This window comes from Sander lucioperca, chromosome 2, assembly GCF_008315115.2.
Source record: "Sander lucioperca isolate FBNREF2018 chromosome 2, SLUC_FBN_1.2, whole genome shotgun sequence".
NCBI lineage: Eukaryota > Metazoa > Chordata > Actinopteri > Perciformes > Percidae > Sander > Sander lucioperca.
In genome coordinates, this window is record NC_050174.1 from 40,819,833 (window position 1) to 40,844,245 (window position 24,413).

The 24,413-nt window shown below is 44.5% G+C and overlaps 1 protein-coding gene across 4 annotated transcripts in view; it reads right to left on the reverse strand.

Moving 5' to 3' along the window:
* dtx1 (deltex 1, E3 ubiquitin ligase) overlaps positions 1-24,413 on the reverse strand; it is a 56,071-nt gene that overhangs the window by 11,619 nt on the left and 20,039 nt on the right. For all 4 annotated transcript variants that reach the window (XM_031300647.2, XM_035997641.1, XM_031300648.2 and 1 more), the window contains 2 exons: positions 8,690-9,437; positions 95-156 (listed from right to left, as the gene is read on the reverse strand). In XM_031300647.2, coding sequence (XP_031156507.1) covers positions 95-156; positions 8,690-9,437 — 810 coding nt within the window. The remainder of the gene's footprint in view (positions 1-94; positions 157-8,689; positions 9,438-24,413) is intronic.

Below are 24,413 nucleotides of genomic sequence, written 5' to 3' on the forward strand. Positions count from 1 at the left end.
TGATTGTAAATGTTCAAGACCAAGTTTGACCACAAAACAGGCTCTTTTTAGTTAGTTTTTTTAAGCAGATGGTATACAATATATGTAGACTAACCTGCTAGTGCTGGGTGCACTGGTCCAGATCCAGTCAGGTTCTTTACTGGGAGGGCAGGAACCCTACAAGAGGAAAGGAAAAAAAGGACGTTCGGTGCTGTTTTCAAAGTATCTCAAGGCCACAGAAAGTGACTTGCTCAGATCATACATTCATTCAGGGTCACACTACCACCTCTAGCGGCCATGTGGAGACATCACGATCTTCAGAAAACATTGATCATCTTCTCTGTGTGGCTAGGATTGCTTCATGCCATGCCAGTCAGTTCTTGTTTTTACATTTCATAAATGGCTCTGTGATCTCTAAAATAGTACAGTAAATGGTCCTGATCATGCACCACCGCCTGTTAACGCCACAGCTGAGAAAAGCGAGAACAGCAGCTCGTTCTGGTCTGCATGCCACAAAAAACACTCGAGTTAAAATGCCACATGTGCTTCACCACAGAGACAGAGACAACTGCGATGGGATGAGGCAGCTTGACTCATGTACAAAGCACTGCAGCAGAGCTTGATTCAGGATGACATTTGGAAAGGCTGGAGTTCACAGCGAACACAGACGACAAAGACTGTTGACTGGCGCACTCTTCCTGATCTATGGAGCGGACAAAAGAACTTGAGGCACTAATATGAGCAAGCAAGCCAGTGAATCTCTTTACAGAGGGCTGGAGCCTCAATTTAACCAGCATCCCACAGCGGGGGCCACAGAGCAGCAGAGCTCGGGAACAAGTTTCAACAACAAGCCAACTCAAGCAACAACAAAGTTAAAGAAATAGAATGAATAGAAATGCTGGCTTCATTCAAAGAAGCAACAAGAAAATCGCACCAGATGTGAGTTACATGTGACACAGCAATACCCTGGAAATCCAGAGTTCTCGCGAGAGCACAATTTGAATTTGCTCAACGAGTCATTCTGGCATTGAATAATGATGGTCATTAACTATGCCCTTGTAGCCGTGCTGCACCAGTCACATCGGTGTATCTGATATAGGCGGGCCAGAGGCGAGCTAAACAGATGACGACAGTTTAATCTACCAGTTAGCTCCGCTGGTAGCTAAGCGTATGGGGCTCTGGATACGTCACCCCATGTGTTGTTGTGATTGGTCATAGTGTTATCCAATTGCGTGCAGTGAGATTTTCAAATGCATGCTTGGTGCCGCCCTTCGAGTTGGTCCATTTTCATTACTCAATGCCAGACCCTTAATCTTTTGGATTTGGGTCTGGATTTCCAGGCTAACACAGCAACAGAACATCAAGTTAAATCTCAGCTTCAGGATAGAGGGGCCCCATTTATACTAGGGCTGTGCATTTAATTGAATTTTGATCGCGATTACGGCTTCTAACGATCACAAAAACAATGTAATCGAGAAAAACAATTGTTTTATACGTTTTGCAAGTAAACTCTTATTTTGTCTTGTGTTCTGAATGACTTTCGCCCCTCCCGAAGGCTAAACCCACTCAGCCAATAGTCAGCGAGGTTCTGTTTGTGGTATCAGGTGGCATTTAAAAATCAGCGTGAGTGAAGATGGCGGAGGAAGAGAAGCCCTTGGTGAGCAAAAGGGGAGAGCAAATTCCGTTGTCGCTGTTTTTTGAAGCTCAATAAATGCAACATCTTTCCAAAGGTCAATGAGTAATCATGTCAAATAATCGTGATTTCAATATTGACCAAAAAAATTGTGATTACCATTTTTTCCATAATCGAGCAGCCCTAATTTACACCTGGTCAAGTCTTGCACCTCGAGCATCCAGAAGCTACTGTGGGATTTCTTATTATTATTTATTATAGCACCTTTCAAATCTTTTAATATTCTAATATTTTAAGATTAAAATGTATGAAAAGAAACCTTATCATGGACACAGTGTTGTCAGTACATTCAATTTTGAATAGAATGCAGATGAATCATTCACAGTTCATTCTGTTACCATCTTCACCCCACCACATATTTGCATTACTGTCCTCGCAATAATGTGAAGTCAGCCACAATGTGTATCGTATCACTCGCAAGCTTGTGCTTGTTTAAAGTTATGTGCATCCTCATATGTGTGCAACACACACACAGGTTTGTGGCACTATCTCTGTGGGGACCCGTCATTGACATAATGCATTCCCTAGCCCCTTACCCTAACCTTAACCATCACAACTAAATGCCTAACCTTAACCCTTACCCTAACCCTAACCATAACCTAATTCTAACCCTAATCCTAAAACCAAGTCTTAACCCTCAAACAGCCCTTTAAAGTTGTGGGGTCCAGTATTTTGGCCCCACAAAGCTGTCCGGACCCCACAAGTATACTGTATTCCCGGTTTTTGGACCCCACGAATATAGTTAAACAAGAACACATACACACACACACACACACACACACACACACACACACACACACACACACACACACACACACACACTACTGTATATTGCACATATACTTCTAAATCTCTCTGCTCTTTCACCATGAGATCTTTGGCCCTGCATCTTTTAGACGTTTCACAAATCCGCATCAAGAGGCTGCTTTCATATTAGCGAGAGCCTCTGTTCCCGTGCCAGGGGAAGCCCTTCAACAGGCTGAGTGCAATAACAAAAAAGGACGCTGAGGCTGACGTGTCCTAGCACATCTCTGGCAGGGACTCACTGCACATTGTGCCTCACACCAGTGGACCAGAGAGCAGGACCAGCTGACCGATGGGAATCAAAATTAATGAAAAAGGGGTGTGAAAGTGAGACAGGTTTGATTTTATGTGCAGGATTTGGTTTCAGGCAAAGACAGCGGGTGATTTCGCACCTTCAACTGCAGTGGAGGAGTTAACGGGGGAACTCACCTGCTGCAGTCACTGCCTGTAACAAAAACTGACTGGTCTATACTTCACAGCACTCAGCTGCCCATCATTCAGTGAAAAGCAGAATCAGTTATTCTGTTTTCACTGCTGAGGAAGTGACAAATACCTTATATCAAAAGTAGAAAGTTGATACTCAATAAAACCAAATTAGGTGCTGCCCAGTGGGAGAGTCCCTCCTTCATTTAAACATGCACTTAGGCCTAAATCAAATCAAAACACACCGTGAACAAGACGCCTCCCTTTATGAGTGCATGTATAATTTAGCTTGTTTACTGTGAGCCCTGTGATCAAACAAATCATTTTCATTAGGTGAAGAAATGAGACAGCACACCACGAGAGCCCTTAACGCCATCTAATTGTGTGCCGTCCATACACTTTGCACAAACTACACACTCCTATAAGCATACAGAACAGAGGATCTGTCAAGGATCCATAACATCTACTGTATTTAATTAATCGGGAAGCCTCTGTATGTGTATGTGTGTGGTCTGTCTTTGAAATATTTAATGAACCGCTCATCCAATCTACTTCACACTTGGTTTCCTGGGTACCCAATGAACTTGGAGTTTGGAATTTGGAGCAGTTTGGACAGCGTTGGATATTAAACTGTGAATAAAACTAAAAGGCCGCGGAAAAAAGGTTGAGGTAAGAAAGCACTGCCAAAACACTGGCTCTTCCGTGTCTACCCTTTACAATAAAGGTCCATCTTAAATTCACTCCACATTTCGTTAGGAGGAAACTCAGTGATAAACGATTTCTACCATTCACAATAAAAGCCCAGCTTAAATTCACTCGGATCATTTCGCTTAGAGGAAACTCAATCAAAAGGCATTTTGCTGACACTAGATCATATAGACTATATCGTATTAAGTTGCTGTAAGCTGTAAATTCACCACTTCTTCCTTCTCACTCAGACTCACCCTCTATGCTCACCCTGGGTCCGGTTGTTCAAGTGTGCTGCTAACTTATAACACTAATAGCATTACAGTCAGCAAAATACCCCCGCGAATCAAATCCATACTTCAACAACTGAGCTGAATCCGTCTCTGTACTCGGTCTGGTTCTGGTGGTCGATTAACGCAGATATTTGCTGATTGCTCTCATTACAGGCCGGATTGCGTGGCGCATGGCGCCGCCATCAGTTCATAAGGCAAATCTTTGTGATTACTCCACATTTTAATTGTGATATTTTGTGAGCAAATTTTGAATCTGCCACATCTGTCAAGTAAATGTGGTAGTACAATGTTTTTTTTTGAAGTAGGAGTCCACAGTAAGTCAGTAGTAGGCTATACAGTGTGGTTGCTAAGTGCTTTAGGGTCCTTCTGTAAGTAACGGGTACAATGGTTCTGGAGAAAGCTTCAAGCAGCCATAGCACAGGCCAAGCAATCGGCCCATTCCAAACAGGCATATTTTGAACTGTACTAGTAACATTAATTAGGAATGCTTCTCATCTTTATTGCTTTCCAATTCAGGCAAAGATCTCAAAGATCAGCCAGAGTGTATTGCATAATAAATATGCAATGTTGATGCAAACAGCTGCACACTGTGATTGCACAGCTGCCAAAAAAACAACCAGCAGCAGCTACAGATTATCATTATCTGCTAGACTGAAAGAAACACGCTAACACACTTATCTACTCTCTTTATTTTTTACAGAGACAGATAGATCAACATCTCGCAAGCAATTTCCCATTGCGCCGTACTTCATTATTTCTGTAAAGCGTGTGATTACCTATCTATGCACTGCAGAAATTGTTGTTATACAAGGCTGCACACTTTACTAGCCAGTCAACCTGTAGCCTGTGTGCAGCTACGACCCGTCATATAATTCTGCGTGCTGCTAAGCTCTTTTCTCTTGATTTTTTTTTAGAAATATGCCCCTCTGGAGGCACTGACCCAGACTGTCCTGGCTGTGCCTGGAGCGCTGGGGTTTAAGACACATGCCACCTCCTGATAATCCCTAACACTGGATGATTTCAAGGGCTAAGTCTGGCTTTAATTCTTACCTTTTGCTCCTTATTCCTCTCCCTCGCTCACATCACATTTGTCTAAAAACACCATCATCACCAATCTCTATCTATGCTAAAAAAAAAAATTGCAGACTCAGAGAGTATCCCATGATCCTGAACAACAGGCTACGTTCGTTGGCTCATGCTCACATCTTTCGAGCAATTATACTACATCGTCAGTGTAAATAAGAGCAAGAGCAGATATTTTCACCTCTCCATCATAACACAGTTGTTCCAGCACTAAAGCTTCAACAAGGCACATTCAGCCAACCGGACTGAACCTCGTCACCTCTGCATTTCTTTCGCCCTGCCAACTCTAATTTTTCTCTTCCTCCCTTCTGTCCATCAAGCCTGGCTACACTCAAACCTTTGATAGAGGAGGACAGCTAGTGTGCTGCTGAGGAATTTCCATTTCCAATGACGGTAATTTTCACGTCTAATGTTGCAATTTCTGACCTAAAACCGATGCTATTAAAATCCTGCCCCTACATACCTAACCCATTAACACCAGATTAAAATATGGCCCCTGTCAGGTCAGGGCACTGGGGTCGCTGTCCCTCTTCTGTCTCCTGCTCAGTTGCATCCGTCCTTTCCTGGGGGGAATCTCCAGCCTGCCTTGAGGACTTAATCAGACTGAGAGCAATGTGATTCCCCAAATAGAGAGACCACATTAGGCCTAGTTAGGAAAGTGCTAAGGACTAATATCTCCTCATCTGTTTATTAAGCACCATAAAGACAGTGAGAGTGGGGTTGGGGCGAGAGAAATCCAGGAGTGCTTAATTGCATATTGATGTGAGTAGCTGGAGGCAGAGGCAAGCCCTGCTTCCTGCTGCACTGAGGGGGTTAATGCACCTGAAATGCACTAAGAATAAGCAATAATGGCACCAAGAAATCACAAATTGCATCATCGCATTGGTCCAGATGAGCTCTCATGATTTATTCATTCATTTCGATATTAATTTTGATCATGTGATGAGTGCCAGAGCAGAGCAGTGCAGCAGCACACTGAGGGATAATGATCTCTGCCCTCGGCACACAGCCCCCAGGCCAAAAACACTCAGACGAGCAGTCTTAACATAAGCAGAGTGGAGCCTGTAAACACACACACACACACACACACACACACACACACACATTCCTTTTGTCTGAACTCAGTTAAATGTGCGTGAGTGAGAAAGTGCAAAGGAGGAAGTGGTTTGGCTGACAAAAAAAACGTAAGAAAAATCCCCAGAGATCTTGTGACATTCTTTCTGCGTTCATTCCACCTCAAAATGTGTTCCTTTATCTTTCAAACCAATAATTCAATGCAAGCACATCTTATATCACCATGTAATCATCGTCAAATCTTGTCGCTTCTAAAATGTGAGCGTTTGCTGTTTTTCTATAATGACAACAATCTTGTGTTGCAGCCCTACTTATATATATTTATAATATTTAACAGAAAAGTCAAGAGTGAGTGTGAAGACTGTGTGAGCTCAATCATTTAAAAGAAATCTAGAGCAGCATGCATCCGTCGTTACTATATACGTGACCTTGATTCACTCACCGCAGGGCTTCAGTTTACTGTTTAGGAGGTAGCATGTAAAGACAGGTGGTGATATAGTGGGCTGTGTCAAACTCAGTAATGAGATAAACTGATCACTGTTTACACAAACCAGCAGATGGTGCCACTTCTAATATTTGTGCACGCAAGACTGATGCATGAAGCAACACAGCCCCCAACCCTTTTATAGCTCACAACCAGTTCAGACAATAGAAAGATCAATATTTGAACTGCATCATCTTCAATGATACACGGGTCATAAAAACACATACCGTGTTAGCTTATGCACAGATGAAACGTAAATGTATATATGAATATGGTAGACTTATAATCAGATAGTGTGTTTGCTTGCGTATTTAAGCAGCAACATAAACTCACCAGCGTGCCAGATATCTTCCTCACACCCAGCGCCAGTTACATTAGGGTGTGGGTGTGTGAAAAACAGATCTGATGTTTTACATTCTGTGTGGGTTCCTCTGTTATCGGTCTGAAGCACACTTGTGGGAATGCACGACTGAGTTCACATTTGTGTGTGTGTGTGTGTGTGTGTGTGTGTGTGTGTGTGTGTGTGAGAAAGCTCTCATGTCCTTCCGTGTGCATGTCAACCACACTCATCCTGTATGTCGAGCCACTCGCCTGGGAACCGACGCACTCCACCTCACCCCGTCTCTTCCACTCTCTCGCTCTCGCCCTCTCCTTTTTCTTTTGTGCCGTGAGGTGAAAAAGTCACACGTCATCAGGATTGGGCATCGAGAACCGGTTCCAACTTGGAATCGTTTCAAAAATTACAATTCCAATGATATCGTTTCTTCATTGGAATCGTTTCGAATCCGATCGGTTCCAAATTCAAGTTTTGGTTTCCGTAGCGGACGTCGTACTTGCAGCCGCTTGTTGAGTTGCAGGTGGGGAGCACAGTAAGCGGCGCTCTAAAGTGTGGCTTTATTTTATGTTGAAAAAAAACCCTGTAAAACACCATTGAATCAAAATTTTCTTTAAATTGTTTCAACTCCACCCCTCAAAGAATCGGAATAGAGAATTGATAAGAACTGGTATTGAAAGGAAGAATCGAGATTGGAATCAGAATTGATCAAATCATCAAAATGATGCCCAACCCTGCACGTCATCCACTACTCCACGCTCACCTGAGCTTTCACGGATTTCTCAAAATACAGACGAAACGTCCCTGAACAGGTCGTCCCATGCCCGGTGTTCTTCATCACATATGCCTTTGCACAGAGATCATGTCCCACCTGCTCACTGTATGAAACAAGGTCATGGCCTGCTATGATGAGCAAAAAAAAAACCTATACGTTTCCTTTCGGTGACACAGAATTAGGCCACAGAAAGTGAAAGCATTTGTGCCTGGGTGAATGACGGTATTATTCAAACATGCTGTAATTGTGTCTCTCCCCATGAGCGACGAGAACAAAATGGAATAAAATTAGATCAGGAGAGGGTTTATTTTAGTAAAAGAAAGCAGGATAGGGGACTGAAGTATCGGTTACAACGCGAGACACACTTCTTTTCCTCGGCTCCTTTCGCTGAATCGCTCTGAGGTCAGAGCGCTAAGCTGGAGCTCCCATTTTTCCTTGATCCATTATTCATTCTTCCCCAGTGGAACTCTGCCTCCATTGCTAATAGGTTTCCACAGCTACACCAGAGCCATGGTTTTACACACCCTCCACACACACACACACACACACACACACACACACACACACACAAATATTCCACAATCTATGTCAGATTTGTTCACATCCCATGGCACAACTACCACAGCGTAGAGTGATAGCAACAAATCAGTTTTACGCTTATTGGGGCCAACATAAGCTCATTATGGAGCAGTAACCATGACAGACATACATATGAAAGACAAGGGGTTCTTCCTCAGTAAAATCAGCTGGACCCACGGCTTTTTCCGCAGATCCATTGATCAGCACGTTAACGAGAGTAGTCATAAATCAGCCGAGAGAGAGGTATAGAAAAAGACAGAGTACAATACACCATTACACATGCAGGCTTTGTGAAGCAGACAAGCAGAAACAGAGATTGTCTCTTTGCTTTTTTATATCCTCCCATTGCCTCAGCTGATCTGTAAATTCAACCGAATCCGAGCATTATGCCCGCTCTATAACAACTAATAGGCTACTGCAGACTCCAGAAAATCCAAATTAGAAAATAAGGGGGATGAATGTGTTTGCAAAACATCATTACCCTGGTGGGATGGCTCCTCTGGCAGTGCCCATGGAAATGCGCTGGGTGCCCGGCCTGTTCAGGTTGTTCTGTCCGTTGATGATGAGAGCATGGTGGCCATGGGTGGATGAAAGAGATGGCATCACGGGGGAACAGGGGAAGTTGGCAGTGGACAGTGGCAACTGCACCTGTTCAGCTTTGGCTTGCCCACCTCCCATACTTATGTTAATGTTGTTGGGGCCGGAGGAGGCGGATGTGGGAGACCAGAGGGAGGTTCCAGCAAAGGTGTTGCTCTGCCGCACTACAGCGAGAGTCCCTGTAGCACCCAGGTTGCCTGCTGTCCCTCCGTAGAGCTTACGTCGCTGGGACGCCAGAATAGCATTGGAGGCGGCTCGCGTGCTGTTGACCAGGATGCACTGCTGGCAGGAGCAAGGCTGGCCGGAGCTGGCTCCCACGGGCCACGACTGCGACTTGGGGATGGAACCCATGATGAGCGGGTAGGCCAGGTCCATGCGTCTCCGCAGGCGCCGCTTGCGCTGGCTCTGCCTGTTGGTCTGACACATGCTGTTGAAGTCGATGAGGTAGCAGAAGCCCAGAGAGGTCAGGTCGAGCCAGGGGTGCTGCTTCTCGTAGGCGTTCTGGATGGTCACACAGATCTCCATGTCATACGGCGTCCACGAGCCGTTGTCGTTCTCCCACTCCCACACCACGCCTTTCCCCGGGGCAGACGACGGCTCGTAGAAGTTCCTCTGCACTGGTCTCATGGTGCCTAAAAGGAAAGGACAGAGGAGAGAGAGGGGTCATGAGGATAATCGCACAAAAAAAAATGGTTACATGTCTTACATGTCTATGTAGGCAGGACACTCAAAGGAGTGAAGCAAGTACTAAGACAAAAATATTTAGAAAAGTGCAGGTTGTCCGTGTTCTGCATCTTTGACACCTGGTGGCATTACAGATTCAGTTCAATTAACCAATTTGTCCACAGAAAATGGTTCTCATTCTGAAAGCTGCTTGAATGTTCATTTAAAGTGTCATTAAAAGTTTACTGCAGTATTGTGCCCTGCTACGCCATGAACTACTACAACTACTATTTCTAGTCATAATTCCATTATCTTTATTGTGGCTATTATTGCCACTGTTCATCACACCCCCAACCGGCACCGGCAGACAACCACCTACCAAGAGCCAGGGTCTGTCAGAGGTTTCTCCCTAAAAGGAAGTTTTTCCTCGCCACGGTCGCACTAAATGCTTGCTCTTGGGGGAATTACTGGAATTGTTGGGTCTTTGTAAATTATAGAGTGTGGTCTAGACCTACTCTATCTGTAAAGTGTCTTCAGGTAACTCTTGTTATGATTTGATACTATAAATAAAACTGAATTGAATTGAAATTGCATATGTCACTTCCATAAAGTTGGTGAACTTGCAAGAGACAGATTAAAACAAGGCATGGACGTCTAGTCTTTAATGTGGGTCAAGCTCTAAGAACTCCTACATTTTAATGGGGATGGATAGCATCTTTCCTCCCCTGCCCAAGTCTTTCAAACCCCACAAGTCCAGTTTGTATTTGTGCTAAACTCTAAAAACTACAATTACAAGTCTCAAGCTAAGCTGAGATAGCAAACTGAACTTCATGTGTAAAATCGGCTGTGTGCCCCTTTCATTTATTTTAATTAATTGATTTGTACATTGGTAGAAAATGAGATGCAGAACATTGCTTGCTCTTCACCATTTCATCACATTAAAACTCTGTGAAGAGAACATGCCATTCATTTGACAATTAATGAAGTACATTATTAATTGTGTTAATGATAACTAAGAGAAACAAAACATCAATACTGACATGATCTGATGTAGTTTTAAAGCTGCTTTGGTTTCAAGCTCATCAGGTGAGCTAACAAGTGTTGAGACAGCGACTCACCCAACTGATAAAGATGAGGTGGAACACTTCTCTACCTGCCTGGGGGAATGTGGTTGCAAACTGCAGCATTAATTCAGTGGCTCAAGATACAAACAAATTGTTAAGAGTGGCAGTGCGAACGTTAGTGAAATCCCTCCCGTCAAGAAGCTCTGACTGTGTATTAAACTGCATGCGCGGCCTTTCAGGAACACAGACATTACACCCACAATCCCCTGCTGGGTAAGTCTACTGTTCTTTATGGCGACAGGAAGGAGTAGGACGCGTAGCCAGTAGCTTTGTACCTCTGTCCCTCTGTCCCTCTGCTGATGGCCACTCGGTTCCCACCTCCATTATAACAAAATTACTGTAGTCACAAGGGAAATCAGGACACCTTAGCCTATCCATCTCCCCCGCTGCACGTCGGCAAGGGTATCCAGGCACTCCGACAGAGACCGCCACCCCCTCCTTTCCCCACCTAATTTAACGGGTAAATGCACCCTCTCCAGCTAGGGAGGACCAGGGTGATAATGGAGCGATGGGAGTGTGTGTAGAGGATGAATGGACGTGGGAATGAGTAGAGGGGTTGGTGGGCAGCGGTAACCCCTCATCCGGTAGCCTGGTGCTAGCTCCGGAGAAAAAAATGCATCAGCAGAATGAGCAAGTCTGACCTTGCGTTGCTGCTGCAGACTGCTGCTAAAGGACTCAGCTTGGCGGTTAATTTCATTTGGAGCTGCTGAGAATCGCACGCACGCACGCACGCACGCACGCACGCATGCACGCACTGATGACTGCTCAGTGAGCCAGCTGCCTGTGTCTCTCACGTCTCCACTCACTCAGCCATGCACAACTTTTTCTGCCAGTTGCGTCCGTGCCTGCTTTCGGCACGCTTGCTTGATTTATTGTCCCCCCCCCATTGAGGATTACAAAAAGAAAATAATAATGATTCCCCTTAGTGAATTGCAGAATAAAACATTCATTGATTTCTTGAAAGTCATTCATTTTCTCTGTACTTTTAGCGTATGGGTGGAAGGCTAGCCACACGTCTGAACCCTTTATCACTGCGGCTCCTGAGGGATGCATTAGCTTCAACACTTTCAGCATGGCTGTGTGTTTCTGGCCACAATCAATATACGTGGCACAGCTCTACACAGTCTTGCTCAGTGGTAGGTTTAACACAAGCTTTATTATTGTTCGAACAACATGTGTTATGGCCAGGAATCACTTCGAACATCTCAACTTTGGTAAGAAAGAAGGATCAACAGTAGCTCTCTTTGAAAGCCTATTAGTACTGGTAATTGTTCATGAGAGCTCTGATGGAGCCTGATGCATGAAATGTGCTCAGCTGACAAGATTTTCTATAAACAGTTCAGTGGGCTCGGAGGGATGGGTGTTTGGCAGTCACATTTCTCCACTGTAGTTAAAGTGAGGCGAGGACAGCCTCTTTGCTCAGCATTCACAGACCAAGCCACAGTTTGTGACTCTTGTGTATTACCATTACGTTTGAGTCACAGAGCTAAGCACCCAATTTTCCAAAGCATAAATACCCGGCGAATTTTGAAAAACCCACAGGGTTTACCAGGACTTACTGCTGTTCTGAAAAGTACTTCTAAAAAACTCAAACACTCCTCTAACCATATGGATAAAAAATACTGTATAAAATCTGTTGCACAATAAAAAAAGAAAGAAGAGATTTTTTAACAGGTTTCTCAAGTTTTTAAAATATCAACAAATATTGATGTTTAAGAAAATCTGATCTTTAGCTCTGTAACTCGAATGTTATACATGCAGAGCACAAACTGGGAGAAGAAATTACTACTCCTTTAAAGTTGAAATGAGAAGCCAAGCTTTTCATCATCCAACTTTGCTGGATGTTTATAATGTGCAGTTTTGGTGATAATGTTACTTCGCGCCTTTGTATTCTCTTCTAAAGATGTTTGGCTAACCTGGGTTTTCCTTTAAAAACACAATTGTCTTGTTTCTTGCCCCCGTTTGACTTCCTTTTAGAAACGTGGCTGCATTCCCATGTCTCAACATGTTATAAGTACAGCCCTATTGTTACCAATTGAAATGATGGACACAACTATAAAAAGAAGACCCAAGTTCAAACAACGGAGAATTATTCTTTAAATATTTGCATTTGTATGCAGGGCCTGTACAGGCTGCTGATCAGGGGCCTGGAGAGGAAAGAGCAGAGGCCACAGCAACACAGGAGTCCTGGGGCCTCATTTGGGAAGTTTTATTCCAAACATACACCCTGAAACTCAGCACACTGCCTCCCATTCTGCTGTAATTTACTGCTGTATATAAACCTGCCTCTGCCAAAAAGCTGGGCCTGAGTTGTCGATGTTCTCCCTGTGACCCTTTACACTCTTCCTAGCAGGAAACTAAGCGAGAGTGGCCACTTCCTGTCTGATCCTGTGTGCCTTTGGCAGCCATCTTTCCTGCCCTGCCCTCCTCTCCCCTCACTTCCGTTGTCCTCTCTGCCACCATGTCCTTCAGCTGTCTTTGCCCAACATCAGCCTGCTTCCCCTTGGGTGAGCTGTAGCTGTGTGATGTACAGTCACGTCTGGCCTCGCAGTGGGACTCTAACCCCACTGTGACAGAGGGCCATGGTGGATTCAGGGTGAGCTTGGCTGCCCTTTCACATCTTAGCTGGAGGTAAAACTTCCTGCAGTCTGTTCGCCATGTGAGGCCGTCTCCATCCTTGATAGTTTTGTTTTCCTCTGGAAGTAAAGGAAGGCCTGTTTGAACCAAGCTTTTGAAAAAGGAAGGACATGGACCAATTACATCGCAACATCCTTGACTGCCCTCAGAGGCCTGCTGGAGGGAAAGATAGCAGATTGGCAAACCGATGCGTTCTAGTTCATTTTAGTGGAAGCTTATACTACAACTGTTAATGCAATTCATGCACATATTGTGTTTTTTGAAAGATATAAAGTGTGGCCTGAATATGTCATTTAACTTCAAAGCAGAGCTCCAGACTCCCTAAGTCAAAAATAATGTCTTTTGACGTTTGTGTTATATATGATTATAATTATCTACTCTTGTACGCCGCATTTAAATAATCAAATGACCGATATGAAAATAGGAGTGAAACTGTGACACTGACAATGAAGGACCAAATCCACTTCTCTCTAGCTACATAACTCATCTAGGGAGTAAAAATGCTTCACTCCACACAGTGAGCAGTACATCCTAAATCTAATTCTGTCACTGTTATTGATGTGCGTGTTCCTCTCACATCAACACCTCTGTGGTCACACAGGACAGTGTGATGGAAAGAGTCTTAATGGAAAGTGTCTGCGTGAAGTGCACCTGATGGGTTACCACAGGTAATGCCTCAACAGCTGCTGCAAAATGCATGGGACTCTGGCTTTGTTGTCACAGAAACACTAAGGAAAGGTTTTGTTGTCATGGAAGCCGTCCCTGGGCCTGCGAGTAGTAAGAGGAGGATGGGATGGGGTTGCCCGTATGTGAACGTTCCTACTATTCCTTTCCCTGAGAACAGCGGTCCTCTCATCTGCTGTTGACGCCAGCTTTCCCCTCGCTCTCCACCGTCTCTTCTGGCTCCTCACCAACACTGTCTCGCTGAGCCACTCTTCACATTTTCCACTCTGTCACTCACTGGACCACATCCTGCTCTCACACAACGCTCAGCACTTGGACAGAGAGCAAATGTATGCGCCGTTGAATCAGGGCCCACATCACCTTAGTAGTTAATGCTCTTCCTCACGCTGCTGCTGTGGTTGGAACGGGCAGATGAGAAGCGGCTAGATCAAGCTCTAGAATATATCCTTATAATTGGCAAGCCTCATCAGTTTCCCCCTTGAGCCTATTAAAACATAGTGCTGCATTTTTCCTTTTAACAACAGAAAGAGAGAGGCCAGTAACAGGTTCAGCATCATACGGCTTAGTGCTGTCTGAGAGGTATTTAAAGCTAGCTAATCTATGGTCTCTGCCGGAGAACCAGCAGAACTCTGACAGAGAAGAGACGCTGCATATACAGAACAGAAAAAAAAACCCTATTGGTGTTTGAAGAAAACCACTTTAAGTTAGGGGTGCAACAAAACATCACTGTCCATGATTGTTTTCAATTTAAAGCTGCAGTAGGTTAGCCTCGTGAGACCGTCCTGATCTCGCGAGCTCCAGTTTTCCACTCGCAGATCAGTCTGGCATCTTGAGATAGAGAAAATTTGTTACCGTTCGTCAAACGACCGACCAATCAGCGTTGGTTTTGAGGCGGGTTTAGGTGTGACGCAACGAGAAGCGACTGTTCAGTCTAAACAACGTGGTGGCTTCCACAGATGAGATGAGCGTAGCTATCGCGCACATTTTATCCGAATTAGACAGTATTCCTTCATTGAAAGAAGAGCAAAAAACGGCACTGGAGGCTTTTCTCGGAGGAAAAGATGTTTTTGCTCTTCTCCCGACTGGTTTCGGCAAGAGTTTGATATATCGTTGATCTGATTGGTTGATTTGGCCCGTCTATCACCAACATAGGTGGTGATAGACAGATGGTTTATCCAATCAGCTAACCAGTATTTTCGCCCCTTCCCAAAAGTTCTCCAACGGTAAGTTCCCAGATGGATGCGAAGCAATCCATCTGGCGGAGTCAGGTTAGCAGCAGGTAGAAAAGCATTAAAAAAAGACTTTCAAGTACAGAGAGACCTCCTCCTGCAGCTCTCCCTCTGCCCTCTCTGTCTGCATGCGTAGAACAGCCAAAAGGAACACTCTCTCTCTATCTCTGAAATGACCTGTGATCATAAACAGTAAAAGAAATGGACCAACAGATCCCATTGCTCTGGATGGAGACCAGTGAAGGATATTAGAAGCACGTTTCCGGTGATGACCGAGCGTTACTGCGCAGCCGCAAACTGAGCTTGAAGACATAGATGTGACGCGGACAACCTGTCTGAAAGTTGGAAGTCTTCTGGTAGCTGTGCCAAGAGAAATCTCAATCATTCCCAATCTTGCAGAGTGTAGGTATATGTAAGGAGATAACATAGGCACAGGATAATTATTGCTAACTAAAATGCTAGTTAACATTAGTAATTAAACTTAAACAGCTAATGTAAGTCGAAACTACCTGAGAGCTTCTCCTGTACTGTACGGTAATTCCTCTACTATGCAACAGTAAGTCTCGTGGTTATGACACAATCGTGAGCCTATTTTTACAAAAACGTCTGCTACGGAGCCATAACGTGAGATACAAGGTAATGGAGCCTTTTATACATTGTCGTGTTTCTTTAGAAATAAACAATGGACAAATAAAGTCTTTAAACGCTTCAGATTTAAAGTTATTCGCTGTCAAAGTGACGTCAAAATGAATGGCAGTCAATGGAATGCTATTGGCGGGTGAGTGCTTGTTAGCATCAAAATGGCGCCATAGGAGGTACGCGTTGTGGAGAGAGGCTTACCCCCTTGCCTGTGATTGGCCAAGTGTCCCGTCAAGGGCTAGATTTTCTAAAGACTGGAAACAGAGCCAAGCAGAGGTGCTGCAGTCTAGTTTTCTGTCAGACCACTTGAATTACAATAAGCTGAAAGGTTGTTATGGAATTTTTACCCAACGACGCCACACAAAAATACACGGCAAATATACGGCCTACCACAGCTTTACTCATTTGAACTGAATTTATAAACTGTCTGAAAATAGTGGCAAAAGGTGACATCTTCTGATTGTTTGTTGTCAATCAACAGTCCAATTCAATATGACATGATATAAAACAGAGAAGAGCAGCAAATCCTCACATTTCAGAAGCTTGAACCAGAGAATAATTGGCTTTGTTGCTTAATAAATGACTCGATATGATAAATTATTAACTTTCTGTCCATTAAATAACTGATTAAAGGGGCACTCTGTCAATTTTACACTTTTTACACAAGTTCAGTTTACTCCTCACAGAGAGTACTATTTAGTCTATGGACACATTTTTAAGAATACCACATACTTTTCCTTTTCTCAAAGAGATGACATGTCTGTTTCCAGGACAGCTGCAGTGCCCACTCAGCGTGTAAGAACAGTAACATTCAGATTTAAATCTCCAGTAAATTTGGAGCGACGAATGAGGTGAAACGCATGTAAGGGCTTCTTTCAAGACTCACTAATTTGCAACACTTCTCACCAATCACACAGGGAGAGATGCATGACAGCAGAGACAGGAACCTCAATTTCTACTTGAGTTCCAGCCACAGAGATGCAGCCACAGCTTGTTGCCAGTGTGAAACACAACTCCCTTTTCAGTGGCTTTTTGTTTTTCGATATAACAAGGAACAGTACAGTATACCACAACCACAGCATTGTTCTCTCCCTACTCTCACTTTTACTTTACCAGAAAATCTTTCATATGTTTGATACATTGCGACTGTGCTTGCTCAAGCTACATAAAGCACAGAGGTTCTCCTCTGAAGATCTGTTGACAAAATATACAGTACATCAAAAATGTAATTACGGTATGCAGTAAATCCTACAAATAAATGACCAACAGTTTAACACTATCCAAGTGTGGGGTTTCTTGATTTTAAGGGTAAGTTCTGTCTTTAAAACAACAGTCAGGTTGCCATTCTAGCTCTATGGAGGGCAACGTTGGCCTTTGGTCAGGCGGTCCACAACATATTTATATATATCCACATATATATATATTTAAAATGAACACCTTCCATAAAGAAAGCATCTTGATACGGATCCCTTAGATTTTTTATTGTTTTTTATTTTAAATTGCGACAAAGATACACACTGTGCAGGACATCTTACATTGTAAAAAATTAACTTGTCTGTGCTCTCGGTGGACAAACTATGTAAAAGAGCAACCTGATCTCACAGAATTCCGTGAAATGAACACGGCCCCTTAACTCAAAATCAGTGGCAGTTTCACGGAATCGCAAAAAATTCTGTGATGGGCCCACGGAAGAATTCTGTGAAATGAACACGGATCGCCGAAAATTCCGTGATGGGCCCACGGAAGAATTCCGTTAAATAAACACGGCCCCTTAAGTTAAGATCTCTGTATGATGATAAAGCCTTAAAACTTATCTAAAATGAATCTGTTACTCAAACTGGTCTTCCTGGATTAGATTTCATTGTCTCTCTGATACCTTAAATAAGACGCCCCCACCCTCTGCTCTGCTTCAACGCAGGGCTGTTTCAGTCTGAATCCCAGCTAAGTCTTGTTGGAGAATTTCTTAGTATTATAAAGCCACCCCGGCTGCACCTCCTCCTCGGCGTCATAATGCACAAATACAGGCAGCCAGATAAGAACCCTCTGTCAAAACATGATTTGGCGCACAAGTTTCAGATTTTTCAGTCAGCGGAAGTTGTTCATTGAACAGTTAATAACTTCTGTTCGAACAAAATACATACAAAGCTGTAAGCAGCACAGCATCAGCGCAGGCACAGACTCTGAATTATCATCATACAGCGTCATTATATCCTACATATAAATAGTGAACACATGATGAGTATGCTAATTCATTCTACAGTATGGGGGGAAACAAAATAATTGAAGCGCGTTTGATGTTTCCACATAAACCCCAGAGCACAGCTTGGAGGGAAAAAAAGGGACTTTCATCTCCCAAAAAGGCCTTCACAAACAATACACCCGAACTGGCTATTAGGAATGATGAAGAGACAGAATACTGCAGAGTGGTTAAAAATGCATCAAGGACTGAGAGGAAACATCTGGCTCAAAAAGATCTGATACTACCGCATATGAATATGATAAGAAGTGAACTTTTTATTTTAACGCTTGTCCCACTGAGGCTTCAGATGTAAAAACTCTGCTGCTACTCGTCATACCTGCACATCAAAGTCGGAGAGATCTGTAAGAGCATTATCTGCTCATTAACAAATACCCAGAGATCACAGACCATAATAATGAGGATGACAGTCTGGCATTAAGCTGGTTTAACACCATTATATGTTACAATATCACAGCTCCCCTGCTCCTCTCTCACAAAATCACACATTAAAGCACATTTTCTATACTATTGCCAGAATGCAGTTCTTTATGATGAGCCACACTACTGTATAGCGACTTGGATTCCCTTAAGTGTCCTCGTCCTCTTTGTCAGGAAACGTGATAGATGGACAAAAGCAGGAGGGAGCTGCCGCTGGTCGGGAGGCAAGTGGGAGACACTGATCGAGGGGAAAGGAAAGGAGGGAGAGAAAGGAAAAGAGTATGAAAGGAAAGAAAGACGGAGAGAAAGAAAGAGAAAAGGGGGGATTGGAAAGGAGGAAAGAAGGTAGACGAGGGTAGAGGAAAGGGTAAAAGGAAGGAGGAAAGAAGGAGGAGAGAAAGGCAGGAATGGAGGGCGAAGAGAATGAAGATAGAGGGGGTAGATAGGGGGATGGAGAAGGGCCAGGCAAAGGGGAGGGAGGAAGAAAAAGAACAAACGCTATGTGAGTAAGGAGGGAGGGAGTAGATACAGAAGGAGGCATGTGATGAGTGGAAGTTTTCTGCCAAATAACAATAAAAAAAGAGGATGTCTCACTTCTGCCCGAGCTTAGAAAGTGAACACTGCAGTAAAACAGGGCCCGCTAATACAGTTCTGCTGCCAGCAAGAAAAGTGGCTTAGCTCCCACTGCAACTGTCCTCCTCACCCTCACCCTCAGCCTCTTCAACTCTCCAAACTCTCCCACAGCCCGGCCCGGGGAGCTGGCCAGCTACTGTGCACTTAAGTTAGCAGTTACCAGGGTAACTAAAACAAATCTTGAGAAAATGAAGTTATAGTACTGTCCACCTGCCAGCTCCTGTACCGCAGTGAAGCAACAGACCCTGAAACAACCTTCCGACTCCGGTGGATGTCGTGACCGTGACCGTCCTCAGCTGGCGGGCTTCAGCTCCGCCAAAGATGCTCTGTGACTCACTTTGTGTGTGTGTGTGTGTGTGTGTGTGTGTGTGTGTGTGTAATCAGTTCATGCACATGTGACTGATGTGGTACACGCTGGAGAGGCGAGTGTGCCGACGTGTGTTTCATCACCGCGCAATCACCACTTCAGCCTCATCACGTCCAGCAGGAACCTCGTTAGCGTGTCAGCGCCGTGCCGTCACCGCACGCGCACACACACACGCACACACACACACACACACACACACACACCCTTGGCTCCACATGCCACAGGCCAGCACTGCCAAGGAGCAGTGTCAGGGTTACAGTGAAACAGGTTTCTTGTTAGCAGAGAGGTGTCACTTTCACACATGGAAAACAAAATCCTGCGATGTTCATTTTGCCAGTAAAGACAGCCGATCTGGCCTGCAGTCTCACAAAACTGAAGAAAAGTGACAGCTTCCGACAACATTTCAACGCGTTCTTCTGAGCTATGACGTCTGCTAATTCTCTGGGACTCTTGCCTGCTTATCCCCCCGTGCACGACAGAGGCTTTTTATTTTATTACAACATTTCTTGCCATCCCAGACAGTTGCCAACTGATGACTTCTTACGCCTTGGGTGCTAGAGAGCTTTCTTATTCTGGCACCGGTCCAATTTGAACACAGCGCTGCCAAGTAATACTGCACAGGTTAAAAAAAAAAGTTGTTATTGAATGTGAAAATGAGATGCTCGGATGCCTGTAATATGCACCAGATCAAAAATATAAAAAATTAAATAATAAAAACTATCAATCATTTAAGATTCTGTGGAGGGTAACCAACTTGATTAAGAATGATCTGTAAACCTACAATGGTTTTATGGCCACACATCATCAGTGTGGTTTCAGTTCAATGCAGTTGATTCAAGTGTTTCTATGGGGGGAAAGAACATATACAGTATGCTTACTATGCCATAATTACTGGAGAGACTTTGTCTAACTTTTTTATTTACCATATATATATATATATATATATATATATATATATATATATATATATTACTGGTTCAGGACTTTGACTTGTCAGCTGCCGACTTTCATTTTCAATTTCATTTCTTTATATCTAGTTTTGACCTTTTTTGTGATAATTGTGTCATGTGATTAACTATACAACAATCCAATATTCTGGCTAAAAACATAAAAACATTTCCCGGATTTCTTAATATTTTTACTTCTTTAAGTAGACGACCATAGTTTTGCGTTTGACAAAACCTGATGATGAAACTGTTGATTCTTAACATCTGGTAGATTAACTAAAACAAGTAATTATGGTTTATAGGTATATTTTCCATATCTTGACATATCAATATCGGAACGTTTACAACATTGATATACAGTAAATATATTGTATTGTGACATTAATGTGTTAATATTAATGTTGTGATGTTTGCGAATGATTGCCAACACATCACTTAGTCCTGCAGCTGACCTTGCGCACCGCAGACTGCGTCGCTCCTCCCTCCATTTAATACAAGTCACACACACACACACACACACACACACACACACACACACACACACACGGTGCAGTAGATTCGTCTGTGACAACACCATATATCAGCCGTCACACCAGCACAACACACTGTACATCAGTAAAACCATTTTGCCTGCTCAGCGGAAAGCCGATTGATGGCCGCACCGCGTCAGAGGAGGCTTTGAGGAATAGCTCAGGAGGTTCATGAGATGACCTCTGCCACACATGTACACACAACCCTACGTGCTACATGACTGGACCGTGAATCAATCACACTCTGAGGTGTACTGTATGTCCACTGCACCGGCACTGAACACAAACTGAACTGAGCAAATGACGGCAGCATGAGGTCGAACTCTGCATGATCACCACCTCATCTTTCATTATGAGAAGCCGCCTAGGCTGACATTCAATGCTTCATTTGCGCTAGGACTGGGCGATATATATCGATATTATATCGTTATTAAATCGATATATGAGGCTAGATATCGTCTTCCATTTTGGATATCGTAATATGACAAGGTTCTTGGTTTTAAAGGCTAGATTACCTTTAAGTAATGTCATTTTCTGAAATTACCAGACTGTTTTAGCTGTTCTATTATTTGCCTTTAACCCATTTTGTAATTATATCTACATTACTGATCTACATAAATCTATCTACATAAAAATCTCATTGTGTAAATATTTTGTTAAAGCACCAATTGTCAACCCTAAAATGTTGCCGCAATATCGATAATAAGGGGTTTGGTCAAAAAAAATAACATTTTATATATATATATATTTTTTTTTTTTCATATTGCCCAGCCAACCTGATCTCACAGAATTGCGTGAAATGAACACGGCCCCTTAACTCAAAATCTGTGGCAGTTTCACGGAATGTTTTGTGATTCCGTGGGCCCACGGAAGAATTCGTGAAATGAACACGGATCGCCGAAAATTCCGTGATGGGCCCACGGAAGAATTCTGTTAAATAAACACAGCCCCTTAAGTTAAGGAAAGGTGGGCTTACGGTTCCGTGACACGCGGGAAGAACGGGACGGAAAAGAAGAAAGCGACTTTAGGAAACTTGACATGCGGGATACGATCCCCGGTCTCTTGGGCGAAAGTCCTGTGTTTGACCCATTCACCACTACCAACCAACCTCCTTACGTGGAATTTCGGCGTTACAAAGTACTCGCTATCGTAGTCGCTCTTAATGCTACGTCATCTTCTCATTGACTTTACATTGGCATTCTTTTCCGTGGTGGCCACACGGATTTTTCACACATTCCGTGCCACCACCACGTAATGCGCTGTTAACAATTTGTGATCATTTCACGGAATTCTGTGCAATCAGGCTGGCCCAGCTCTACTTTGTGCATACATGTATACCGGTACAAAGCTCTTGCACATACATGGATACTCTCATGAATTCATTGTGAATTCAAACAAAACTACTTGGTTAGGTTCAGGAAAAGATCATGGTTTGGGTTAAAATAAGTAAGTTTGTTACGTACATTAAGTTACGAACGTAAGTTAAGTAGTTAATGTAAAAAAGTAAAACATAGTTGACTTCCATGCACGAGACACAAACACGTGTCTCCTGGGTGAAAGTCACATGTTTGTTTGACCCATAGACTGTTTAAGATACATACTCACACTCATGTACACTTATACTGTCAGGGTTTTGGTATTTTGTGGTGTGTATTATTTTTGTAGTCGGTTTCTGTTCTGTATTGTGCTTGTTTCCTGTTTTATTTTGTAGTCTGTCTTGTCTCCCTTGTCTTGTCTAGCTTTCTTCCTGTCTTTGTTTGTTTCCCGCCTTTTTTGATTTGTTCCACCTGTTGTGTCACCTGCCTCTCGTTCCCTCGTTACCTTGTGTATTTAGCCTCTCTGTTTTCCCTTGTCCCTTGTTGGATCGTCTCGTCTTGTTGCTGTGTGTTCTGTTTGTTTCTGCATTCCCTGTCGTGGATTTCCTTTTTGTATTGGATTATATCTCCAAGTAAGTTTTGCTTATCTTAAATTAAAACTCTTTAAACTGCATTTGGGTCCTAACCTTGCCTGCCTTCGCACCAGCCCTGATAATACGATCCGACCAATATATGGACCCAGCAGTTATGGAGTTTGTGCCTCTTTTTCACCCCATGGACTCAGTGGGAGAATTTTTGTTGAAATTTTTTCATGGGCTCCATGAGGAGGATCCTGCCTTTGCTAGGCACCTCATGGATATGCGCTGGCAGGCTACGGCGAGGGAATTCGGCCTCCCTGTCACCAGGCCTGTTTTTCCTCCAGGGCCTCAGATGACCTGTGTTCCTGAGCCTGAGCTGACCTGTGTTTCTGAGCCTGAGCTGACCTGTGTTTCTGAGCCTGAGCTGACCTGTGTTCCTGAGCCAGAGCTGACCTGTGTTTCTGAGCCAGAGCTGACCTGTGTTTCTGAGCCTGAGCTGACCTGTGTTCCTGAGCCAGAGCTGACCTGTGTTTCTGAGCCTGAGCTGACCTGTGTACCTGAGCCGGAACTGTGCAGCGGACCTGAGCCGGAACTGTGCAGCGGACCTGAGCCGGAACTGTTCAGCGGACCTGAGCCGGAACTGTTCAGCGGACTTGAGCCGGAACTGTTCAGCGGACCCGAGCCTGTGCTGTTCAGCGGACCCGAGCCCGTGCTGTGCAGCGGACCCGAGCCCGTGCTGTTCAGCGGACCCGAGCCCGTGCTGTGCAGCGGACCTGAGCCGGAACTGTGCAGCGGACCTGAGCCGGAACTGTGCAGCGGACCTGAGCCGGAACTGTTCAGCGGACCTGAGCCCGTGCTGTGCAGCGGACCTGAGTCTGTGCTGTTCAGCGGAACTGTGCAGCGGACCTGAGCCGGTGCTGTGCAGCGGACCTGAGCCGGTGCTGTGCAGCGGACCTGAGCCGGTGCTGTCCAGCGGATGTGAGCTCATGCTGTCCAGCAGTCCTGAGTCCGTGCGGACCAGAGTTACTGTTCCTGAGGCTACCAGTGTTCCCGAGTCCGAGTTCACATTGTTCCTGACCCCGGGCTGACGTGCAGCTCTCCTGAGCTGGCGTGCAGCTCTCCTGACTCCGGGCTGGCGTGCAGCTCTCCTGACTCGGGGTTGGCGTGCAGCTCTCCTGACCCTGGGTTGACGTGCAGCTCTCCTGATTCCGGGTGGACGTGCAGCTCTCCTGATTCCGGGTGGACGTGCAGCTCTCCTGACTCCGGGCTGACGTGCAGCTCTCCTGACTCCAGGCTAGCTAGCAGGCCCCCTGAATCCAAGCTAGCTAGCAACCTCCCTGAGCCCCGGCTAGCTAGTAACCTTCCTAAATCCAGGCTAGCTAGCAAACCCCCTGAATCCAGGCTAGCTAGCAACTTTCTTGAGTCCCGGCTAGCTAGTAGCCTTCCTGAGCCCAGGCTAGCTAGCAGGCCCCCTAAATTCAGGCTAGCTAGCAACCCCCCTGAAACAAGGCTAGCTAGCAGCCTCTCTGAGCCCCGGCTAGCTAGTAGCCTTCCTGAGCCCAGGCTAGTTAGCAGCTCTTCTGA